The sequence below is a fragment of the Drosophila pseudoobscura genome, chromosome X (assembly GCF_009870125.1).
Source record: "Drosophila pseudoobscura strain MV-25-SWS-2005 chromosome X, UCI_Dpse_MV25, whole genome shotgun sequence".
NCBI lineage: Eukaryota > Metazoa > Arthropoda > Insecta > Diptera > Drosophilidae > Drosophila > Drosophila pseudoobscura.
The window spans coordinates 11,355,755-11,366,978 of NC_046683.1; the positions used below are offsets into that span (position 1 = coordinate 11,355,755).

The window sequence follows — 11,224 nt, forward strand, 5'->3', positions numbered from 1 at the left end:
TTTGAAATTCCTGACGGAGTTCGGTATATTTCTGTGGGTCAGACCGTATATCTTTTCGATAAATCCGCGGTCACACAGACAAGCGAGAAAAATAAATAATAATTTGCAACTTGGTTTTAATGAAAAACGCCAGCAAATTCATTCAGCGACACATAATATTCGTGATTATTTCGCCTGCACCTCCGCACTCAGCCCCTCGCCCGATCCCCTGTCCAGAAGCAGCAAATCAAATGTGATGTTAAGTGTGAGTGTTTAAAAAAAAAAAAGAATGGAAATCCATTAAAACGCTATAGTTTGAGTGTGTGCGTTCGTGCTCGCTCGCTCGTTCGCTCGTGTGTTGTTTGTGTGTGTGATGTGCGAACGAAATCAAGAAGCAGCAAAGTAGCAAATGCCGCAGCCGAAATGAAAACAGAATGTTGTCGCCAAATAAATAAACAATTATCAATTTCCAAAAGCAGTTTTCAGTTGCGTGCAATGAGAAAACGGAAATGAAAAAAAGAAGTTGTGCAAGGCAAACAACAAATGTATGAAACCAGAAACGATTTTGGGGTGCAATGGTAGTGCTCCCAACTTCCCACACCCCACACCTTGCCACTAGCTTATCCCTATCCCTATCCCTGTCCCTGTCCCTATCTTGCCTGTGTGGGAGTAAACGAGAAAGCGCTTTGACCAGTTTCCAGGTTGTTGAAGGAGACTTGTAGCCGCAAAATTTTGAGCTTCTTCACATCCGTCCGTCCGTCCGTCCCAACCCTTGTTTTGTTATCCCTTTTTTATTTTTTGCGCTCTGTGCGCGCGTGTGTGTGAGCGTCCCAATAGCCCGGGAGTTAAATATTCAACCCCCAAAATTGCCCCTCCCCACTGTCCAGGCAAATCACTGAGCAATAACCACCCACCCATTCAGTCAGACGCCCACTCTCACCCCCCAACCGTCGACATTTCGCACTGGAAATTTCTTGCTGGATGTTCTCACTCTCCCTGTTCTTCTTATTCGTCTTGTGCCTCCCCTGCCGCCGTTGCCGCCAGCTCCAGCTCCAGCTCTTTGTTGTTTCGGTTGCGGGATGAAGCAGTGGCATTAACGGGGAGCCAAAAGGCAGCAGCAGCGGGAGAAGGGAGCAGTAATTCAAAAACTGTCGAAATAAAACGGCTTCTCCACTTTCCTGTCCCGGCCCCCCTGTGCTCACTCTTTACTCTCCTGCTTGTTCAACCACTTTGCCTCTCTCGCTCACGTTCTCTCTGGTCTCTTTCTTCTGTGCCTATTTCCGCTGCCGCTTGTTAGGTCAGCTCTGCCTCCCGCTCTCACCTACATCACATCACATCACCACTGCTTTCCCCCCCTTTGGGGTCCTATTAAACTTTTGGGCTTCAAGCTCTCGCAATCCTGCCTGACTCTGTGTGGGTGTGTGTTTGTTGGTGTGAGTGAGGGTCGGAATGCGCATAAGTAAGCCGAAATATGAATAGGACTTTGGGACACTGCCTGGAATTGGTTCTAGAACAGAAGTAAATGAAAGGAGGGGGAATATAATTGAGTGTAACACTTTCCGGCTGCTGCTGGCGTCGGCTTCTCGGGAAATACAATTCCACAATTTTTTTAAATTGCGCAAATTGGCGCGTTTGCGAGCGTTGCCCAACACTAGCCGCATGCAACCCTGCACGCGCAGTGTGAAAGAAGGGAGACGGAAAACTTACACTCACACAAACACACGGGTCGCACACAGGGGAGCAATTTTTGTTATTATTGAACAGAAAGAACATCGCAAAAAAAAGAAATAAAAGACAGCTTCCGAAGCTGGGTGCAAAAGCGTGCGGTTGGTTAAAAAGTGTAAATTGCTGCGAAAATGTAAGAGGGTGAGCAAACGCTGAGGTGCTCTCTCAATAAGAGCGGCAGCGGGCCACCAGGCAAAGCCGAAAAAAATTCACTCGCGGGGGAGCATAAAGGCAAAAAGAAGCAGTAGCACCGCAGCAGCCGCAGTCGCAGCGGAATCAAAAGCAGCGCAGCCGCCGCTAATTGTCGCGTCGCCGTCGTCGTAGTTGTTGTTGCTGTTCCCAGTGTTCGTGCGCTGCGTCGCAAAAAAGAATCATTTTCCCCCAAAGGAAAATTCGAAAAGAGAAACAAAAAGTTAATTTTTTTCCACAAGTTTTCACGGGTTCGTTCTCTGTGTGTTCGTACATATATATCTATATAAATATATATATGTGTGTGTGTGTGGTGTGTGCTGGTGTGTGTGAAAGGCAAAGAACAAGGCGCTAAAAGGCGCAAAGGAGAAGAAGAGGAAGACCGAAACGAAGCGAAAGAGCAGAATGTGAAGGCGAAAGGAAAACTATTAAAAACGAACAAAAAGGTCAAAAAAATGTGTGAAAGAGAACCGAAAGAACCGAACAATATGTGGATTAAAAGTGGGAAAACTAGCATGTGTGTGTGTGTGTGCGGTGGGGGGAAAAGCTAAAATTAATTTTTTGTTTTTGTTACATTCGCGTGCGTATGTGTGTGTGTATGTGTATGCGAGGGGGGATATGCATATTTGTTAATGTGCTAGGAACGATACTGTAAAACGAATTTATTATATTATATCTATTAATTCCCAATTTATTAAATAATGTGTTTGTGTTTTCTTTTGTATCCAAAATTGCAGTAGAATCAATTGCACAAAAAAGTGAAGAACAAGGAAAGGAGAAGCAGAAGCAGCAGCAGCAGAAGGAAGAAGCAACAATAAAAACGAGAGGAAATCAATAATAATAATAACAATAAAGCAGTAAATAACAGAAGAAAGGAGAAGCAGAAGTGGGAGCCGTAGCGCAGCGGCCGGACCTGTGCCTGTGTGAGTGCATGTGCCGCGTGTGTGCGTGCATGTAGCATGTAGTGTAGTATTGTTGTAACAAACAAAACGAAAGGCGGCCAACAACAATATACAACAAGAAAACATAATGAAAGCAAATGAGCGAAATCAAGCAGCAGAAGCAGCAGCAGCAGCAACCGCGTCCAACATCGACGACGACGTAGCAGCCGCCGATGCCGCCGACGCATGGGAAGCACCGAAAACCGCATGACAAGGAAATGGAAAATTTTGTTAAAAATTCTTTGGAAAAGCGAACCAAAAACGCGAATCAAAAATTAACAAGAATTCAAAGTAAATCACAGAAACAGAGCAACTAAGAAGGAAGCACCAGCCAGGTGCCGCACCAGTAACAACAAAGAAGAAGCAGCTAAAGGAACTAAAGAAGAGGACGAGGAAGAATAAGAAACAGCAGTAGAGCATCAGAAATAAAGCAGTGCAGCTAACGGAGTGAGAAATACAAAGCAGTGCATGAATAGGAATATAAGAAAAGGTGCAGGAAGAGGTGCAGTGCAAAAAGCAGTGGAGGTAGGAAGAAGAAGCAGGAGAACCGGCAGTTTGCGCCCCCGCCCTCCTCCCTCACCCACACCCACATCAACACCCTCTCAAACACACACACACACTCTTATCACCGAAAAACCAGCAGCTCCATCTCCGCCTCCACCCACTCTCATAGCAGGAGGACTGGGGGATAATACCATGGCAAGCAGTGCAACAAATGCAGCCAGCATCATACGCACAAGCACCAACAGCAGTAGCACTGCTCTGCCATCACTATTCTCCTCTGCCTCCGCTGCAGCCGCTGCCGCTGCAGCAGCCACCTCAAAGGACATGGACGGACTGATTGCCATAAATGATAGCGCATTATCGCAACAAATCGAATTTATACTACAAGATGCTCCCATGGAGCAGGATGATGACCATCAACAGCACCACCACCACCACCGGCACCACCATCACCACCACCATCAGCAACAGCAGCAGCAGCATCAGCACCACCAGCCGCCGCAGCAGCACCACCACCAGCCGCAGCAGCAGCAGCCGCCGCATCTGCAACCACATCATCAGCTGGTAGTAGGAGCTGGAAGTGGAACAGCGGCGAAGCTCGAGAATAACCACCCACCGACAACAACAACCGCTGCAGCAACCGCAACGGCGACCAACAGCGCTTCCGTTTCCACCTACACCACCACCAGCAACAGCAACAGCAGCAACAACAACAATCACCTGGAGGAGCATCACCACCTGATGATCCAACAGCAGCAACAGCATCTGCTAAATGGCCGGCGCGTTATCATCCAGTCGACCGGTAACAGCAGCACGGCAACAGTACTGGCCGCCAGCGACATCAAGGAGGAGGAGCTGGACGAGGAGGAAGAGGATCCGGAGCTGAACGATGAGAATCTTCAGGATATCGAGGAGGAGGCCCAGGCGGCCGAAGCCGACGAGGAGCCAGAGACGACAGCGCAGCAGCATCCGCACCTTCAGACTCGCGTCAAGATCGAGGTGGAGGACGACGATATGCCCGAAGACGATGACGATGAGGAGGAGGACGAAGATGAGAACATGTCGGTAGCCCATCTCCAGCGGCAGCAACAGGCCCAGGCTCAAGCCCAAGCACAAGCCCAAGCTCAGGCCCAGGCCCAGGCCCAATTGGAATATCAACTGCAAACGACGCAAGCCGGCGGGGCAGGCGCCCAGCAGTTGGTGCAGCTGCCCGCCGGGGGTCTAATGAGCACCTCGAATACCCGCACTATGACTGTGCCCGTCACCGAGGCGGCACTCGTCCAGCTGCAGCGCCGTCCCGTGTATATCAGCAATGCTGTCGGCGGTCTGTCCGCCGGCACCACCTATGTACGAATGCCAGGAGCGGCCGTGATCAGCCGGAGTCCGATGACGGTGCTGAATGTGGTGCAACAGGCGGCGGCCCTACCCGCCACCCAATTGATCCTGCAGGCCCAGAGCCCAACGCCTCAACAACAGCAGCCCCCACCCGAACAGCAGCAGCAGCAACAACAGCAGCAGCAGCAGCAGCAGATGGCCATAAACCAACAGCAGCAGCAGGCACAATTGCAATCACAGCAGCCGCAGCCGCACCAGCAGCCGCAACAGCAGCCTCAACAGCAGGCGCAGCAGCAGCTGCAGCTATCATCCCATCCCGTGAAGCATCAACAACCATCGCCAGCATCCAGCTCTTCCCCATGCAGCAGTAGCGGTAGCAGCGGGGCCAGCAGCACGGGGGCCACCGCCAGCTCAACGAGCAGCTACCAGTGCATGGAGTGTGTGGAGAAGTTCGAGTCGAAGGAGCTGTTCGACATCCACCGCAGCGGGCACGCCAACAACATGAAGTGCGCCATCTGCAACATGGTACTCAAGTCGCTTAAGAACTACGAGAAGCATTGCCTGCGATGCAAGCCGTACGAATGCCAGATCTGCGGCCGGGTGGTACGCTTCCGGCCGAACTTCATCAAGCATATGCGGGTGCACACGGGCCAGCAGTCGGAGCGGCACAAGTACAAGTGCGAGGTGTGCCACAAGGAGTTCATGAGCTTCGAGTACTTCAAGGTGCACAAGAAGATCCACAACGAGAACGTGAACCTCACCTGCGAGATCTGTGGCAAGGTGTTCAGTGCCCTGGCCTCGCTGCGCGGCCACTCGAAGCTCCACTCGGGGGTCAAGCTGCACAAGTGAGTAGCTCTTTGTTTTGTTTTCTGTAATTGCAATTGGTAACCGCATTTTTGTGCCACCCTCTTCCCTTTTCAGGTGCGATGTCTGCGGCAAGGGCTTTGGCCAGCGCTACAACCTGAAGATCCATGCCCGCACCCACACGGGCGACTTTCCCTTTGAGTGCAAAATATGCAAGAAGAAGCTCCACACACAATCCTCGCTGCAAACGCACATGCAGGTCCATCTCAGGGACCAGCCGACGGCAGTGGCCACGCAGCAGGCAAAGGCCAGCAGTGCCAGTGCCAGTGCCAATGCCAATGCCAATGCCAATGCCAGCAGCCAGAACGGGGGGAGCATCACCAATAATACCAATACCACCACAACTAGCACCACCCAAACCCACACCGGCAGCAGCGGCAGCAACTCGAGCAACAGCAACAGTGCGACAACCGGTACGGCCACAACGATTGTCAAATTGGAGCCGCCAAGCGATCTGGATATGCCCAGCACCAGCAACAACAATCAGCTGCAACAGCAGCACCACTCTCACCACCACCACAACCACCACCAACAACAACAGCAGCAGCAGCAGCAGCAGCAACAGCAACAACAGCAAATGGAATTGGACGACCATTCTGGCCTCAGTGGGGACGAGGATGTGAACTCTTCCTCGCATATTGTCAACTCAACCACCAATCGCTTGACCACCGGTGAGGATTCATCCAATGAGTCCTCGAATGCCTCGCTACACAATCAGCCGCACTCCTCCTCATCCGCAGCCAGCATCAGCTCCTCGCATTCACCATCTATGCTGCAGCAGCAGCAGCAGGTGCCGCCTACAGCATCGTCGCAGTATCTCATGTCCACGCCCTCACGGACGATTGTCATCAAGAACTACATGCAGCAGCAGCAGCAGCAACAGCAACAGCAACATGCAGGCGCGGGGCAGGGGCAGCATCATCAACAGAACGGACCCGATCAGGGGGCTGTACTCCATACGCAGGTCATCCAGAGCGGTGCAGGCACCAGCAGCAGCGGCAGCAGCAGCAGCAATGGCAGCGGGAACGCCATCGTTAGCAATGGTACACAGCAATTGATACGCAAGACGCCCATCATTCATCACTCAACGAGTGGCAGTGGCAGCGGCACCCTGAGCTCCGCTTTGGCCAGTGTGGTGCAGCAACAGCATACAGGAGGTGCAGGAGGTGAGTGGGAAGCCAAGCCCCCTTGGAGGCTTTCAGAGAGCGTAATTAAATGTTGTACTTTCCATTATTTGTTCACAGTTGGTTCGCCCGCTCAATCGCCACAGTCATCTTCGTCAGCGTCTGGCTCCTCCACCACTGTGCTGGTATCCAAGACCACGGGTGTACCCCTATCGATAGCATCCTCGGCAGCGGCGGCGGCCGCCCTGGCCGGTTCCACTATCATACGGAGCACACGCAGTCATCATCATATACAGCAACAGCAGCAGCAGCATAGCAACAGCCAGAGTCAGAGTCAACAGCAGCAGCAGCAGCGTGGGTCAGGAGCTGGGACGCAGCAGCGCAATAACCACCGAAACCACCACCGACGTCGTCATCTCGCAGACATGGATGATGACGACGATGACGATGAGGACGAAGATGCAGCCACAGCAGCCGCTCAATTGCAGTTGCAGCGCCATGGCCAACAGTCGTCGATGTCCGCCAGCCCCCACCACCACCAGCATCAGCAGCACCATCATTCACATCATCAACAGCATCAGCAGCAACAGCAGCAGCTCCATCATCATCATCACCATCATCATCACAATCATCATTTCGATGATGACGATGACGATGAGAAATCATCACCGTCCCTGGCCACGGCGGCCATCAAGGTGGAACCGAATCTCTACTCCTCCGGCTCCGGCGACAACTCCAACGATATGTTCATCAAGGAGGAGGTGATGTTCGAGGACTCGGCCGCCCCACATTCACCACAATCGCCGCCCAGCTCAAAGTTTCGCATCTCGAACTTTGATGGCGATCTGGTCGATCATCATGTCGATTTGAATCACTCGCTACCGCCATATGGGAACCTGTTCGAGCCGCATTCGATACCCGATAGCATACCCGTGCAACTCTATCCGGATGATGATGATGACTTTCGGCTGGACCATAGCTCGCTGGGTGGACTGCATAATACATCGTCATCGACCACAGATGGGGACTTTATCAAAAAGGAATGGGTCTATGGCACCGGCACCAGTTCCTATGCCATGAATGGTAAATTCGACGATGACAGCGATGCCCTATGCGATGCTGCAAATTTCATATACAATTGAGAGTGAGCGTCGTCGCAATTGTCGGGCAGCCAGAGAGGAGCGACAGGAATGGAAGGGTACAGGATATACCTGGACATGCATACGCACATTTTGGCAAGACAATTGTTTGGATATACGATAGATATATATATATATATATATATATATCTCTCTCTCTATCCCTGGTCACCTCTTCTGTGGCACCGTTTAAACACAATCAATCACACACACACACACCCCCACACACACACAACATAGATATACATGCATAGATATACGTGTGTATGTATATATATATGTATATATATATATATATGCCACACACACCTCTAGATAATTTGCTATTTCTGTGTTGCGCTCGTGATGATCTTAACGTGATCTTAAGTCTAGATATGTGTAGAGTGTAGAATTTTGATATACTCTCTCTCTTCCTCTGTTTTACCTTCTTTTCGCCGACGCCCCCCAAACACCCTCTATCTTTTTCCACTCTCTGTCTCTGTCTGTCTGCCTCTGTTGTAGTTTTTTGTGCATATTGCCCTCTCACTCTAAGTCGCTCACGAAATATATATCCGTCTCTCTCTATCTGTCTTTCTATCTCTGTCTGTCTCTGCTGTCACTGTCCCATTCTCTGATGTTATGAGTATAGAGTACTCCTTCCACGAAAAACCACTGATCTTCTTCCTCAATGATGTGTAGTGTAAACGAGACCTGATCCTCCCCCCCAACCCACCCACTCCTCGCCTCAGCCAAGAACAAAGTTACAAAACAATAATTTCTATTACTAAAAAGGGGTTTTCTTCTTTTTTTTGTTTGTTGGAGAAATCTCTCTATATACGGCTAGCGTCCAGCACTCTGATCCGCCAGATATAGTAATAATACTATATAGCAGTTATATATATCATTTTGTATACGATTTAATCTTAAGTTTAATTAGTTTTTGCATTTGATCTCTCGCTTCCACTCAATTTTGGTTTTAATGTCTGCAACCCAAAACGAAAGAAATGTAGTTCCTGTTTAATGGCAAAGAAAGCTTGAGGAAATCGTATGATAATTTTACATATAAAACATATAGATTATAGGGTGGTGTGGCTTGTGCTGGCGGCCAGCTCTATATGGAAAGATCTCTCCATTCACTTTTGCTCCAAAAAAATAAGAGAGAAAGCAATCGAAACTGAAAGCAAAATGATCTATCTCGTATATTTATAATGAATGTGCACTTCTGATTCGATTTATAATTTTTTTAACTTACCTAAAGCGCAGTATTTGTTGGTCCTTCTATTCGAGAATCCATTGAATTTTTTTATTTGAAACCACATGCACACATCCTAATACATAAGTATTTAGTTTTTAGTGTAATTAGATATTTTTTGTCTTTTTTTTTTGTTGTTTATAATTTGGTTAAGAATTCAGTGCTCGATTTGTGCTGCTGCTTGTATAACAGCGCCGCTACCTTAAAAACTGTTCTAATGTGCAATCTCTCGCTTGCCCCCGTCTCTACTCCCCCCGCAAACCACCCCCACCCCCCCCTCTCAGACGAACCCTTAACTAGTTTCTAAGTTGTTCTACAGATTCACACAAACACACACACATGTATATTCTTATATGTATGATTTGCATTATATATGTAACTGTAACTGTAAGCGTAGGCCCCCAAACATTTGTGTGTTGTCTCATAAGCTGGAAGAGCATGCTTTTAGCCCTAGCTTTACCCTCACACACGACACTGCTTGTAAAAACATATAAAACACACACACACATATACATAGATAGATCGTTAGCGTTAACAACTTTAATTTGCATTTACACTCATTTTTTTGTGTACTCGCTTGTATTTCCTCCTCCTTCGTTTGCAGAGAGACAAACAATTAAAAATAATTAAAACAAAAAAAAAACAGAAACGAAAAGCAAACAGAACGCAACATATATATACTATGTACATATATGTATATATGTGTTGGACGATGTATATGGGATTGGAAGATGAGGATGCAATAAGAGGAGTACATTTAACATAAACTTCTATCAAAAGCATTTAATGTTAACAAAAATAAAAACAAAAGTTCATAATAAATCGATATAAATTAATTACAAATATATAAAGTATATAACAAACAAATTAGCCAACAATTTTAAAATGTAGCTGAAGAATTTAATTTTGTTTGTTTTGGAATTTGTGTTAGTTTTCGAGTAGAAGATACAAATTTCTATCCCCCACCTCCCACGCCCCCTTTAATTTTGTGCATTTTACGCTGCTGCTTTTTTGCGCATCATATAAACAAAAATGATTAATATTGGTAATTGTTGTTGCTTGCCATTTTGTTTGTTACTAAAAGAAATATATTAACAAGATCATTAAGTACACACACACAACACACAACACATACACATGTACGTATAGAGAAAAGCTCAAAGGAAAAGAAACAAAACAAAAACAAATGCGCGCAAAAAATAATACGTTTTACATTTTGAAACCTAACTTTATGGATTTGTCTTCCGCACGCACGTTGAAACAGGGGTTCGAGTCCGTTCGAATGCTGTTCGATTTATGTACAAATTGCCAATCGTAATCGGCGATTGACGATATCAACCGATAGTCCTAGACCTCCCCTACCCGTTTACATTGCATTCTTTGCTGGAAGCTTACCGATTTTACTGATTTAAGCTATAAATCAGAATGAGAGACAACAAAGAGTGTCTGAAAAACGCCTAAGAAATGTGAGCACTGCCCCTGCCTGAGAGCCAGCCCCCAAGCCTACGCCTAAGCCCCTCATTTGCCGCCAGCATTCTGAAAAGAAAATTGAATACCCAGATTGAAGAGAAGAAGAAGGAAAGAAAAATTAGTAGTGAGTCCTCCCAGTAGCCCGGCCCCCTGCCCCCGCCCTCGACCCGTAACAAATCTCAGTTGAACTAATGAAACAGAAGCAATTTAAAATTAAAACAAAACAAAAAAAAAAAAGTTATACATTTTTGTACATTTGAAAAATGAAATAGAGTTACAAAACAAAAGAAAAACTATTTTATATACCAAACAACAAAAAGGAAAACGATCGACAAACACCCAAACAAATGAAACAGCAAACAAATTTTGCACCACAACAACAAAAACAACAAGAAAACCGAAAGCAACAAACAAACAAAAAAAAAACAAAAAACAAATGATGTAACTTTTAACATTTAAAATCTCAACGACTGCGCACACAGCAACAAAACAAATTTTTTGTATTATATTGAAAAGAAAACGTGAAGGCAAGAAAACCTTAGCTAATCATAAGAAAAACGAGAGAAACACGTACACGTAGGGGAAAATTCAGAAGAGAAGAGGCGATTGGATAGATGGAAAGCAAATAAAGTGAAATATTTTTTTAAGTGTAAACCAGGCCCGTCACACGGCTTGGTCGCCAAATTTTCTGCAATAAAAATAAACAACAACAAAAAAAAACGA

General features: G+C 47.1%; 1 protein-coding gene across 1 annotated transcript; it reads left to right on the plus strand.

Annotated features, from left to right (window-relative positions):
• The first annotated feature begins 81 nt into the window (after positions 1-81).
• On the plus strand, positions 82-10,765 carry LOC6901545 (uncharacterized). The gene is made up of 4 exons (XM_002134184.3): positions 82-244; positions 2,631-5,518; positions 5,595-6,703; positions 6,782-10,765. The coding sequence occupies exons 2-4, from the start codon at positions 3,303-3,305 to the stop codon at positions 7,801-7,803; spliced, it is 4,347 nt and encodes a 1,448-aa protein (XP_002134220.3). The 5' UTR covers positions 82-244; positions 2,631-3,302; the 3' UTR covers positions 7,804-10,765.
• Positions 10,766-11,224: the final 459 nt, after the last annotated feature.

What these genes read in the sequence shown, in the direction of transcription:
- LOC6901545 (XM_002134184.3), top strand. Translation starts at nt 3,303, where the DNA reads ATGAATAGGAATATAAGAAAAGGTGCAGGAAGAGGTGCAGTGCAAAAA. An exon ending in TCGGGGGTCAAGCTGCACAA is followed by an intron (nt 5,519 to 5,594) that starts GTGAGTAGCTCT and finishes TTCCCTTTTCAG; the next exon opens with GTGCGATGTCTGCGGCAAGG. An exon ending in GCATACAGGAGGTGCAGGAG is followed by an intron (nt 6,704 to 6,781) that starts GTGAGTGGGAAG and finishes ATTTGTTCACAG; the next exon opens with TTGGTTCGCCCGCTCAATCG.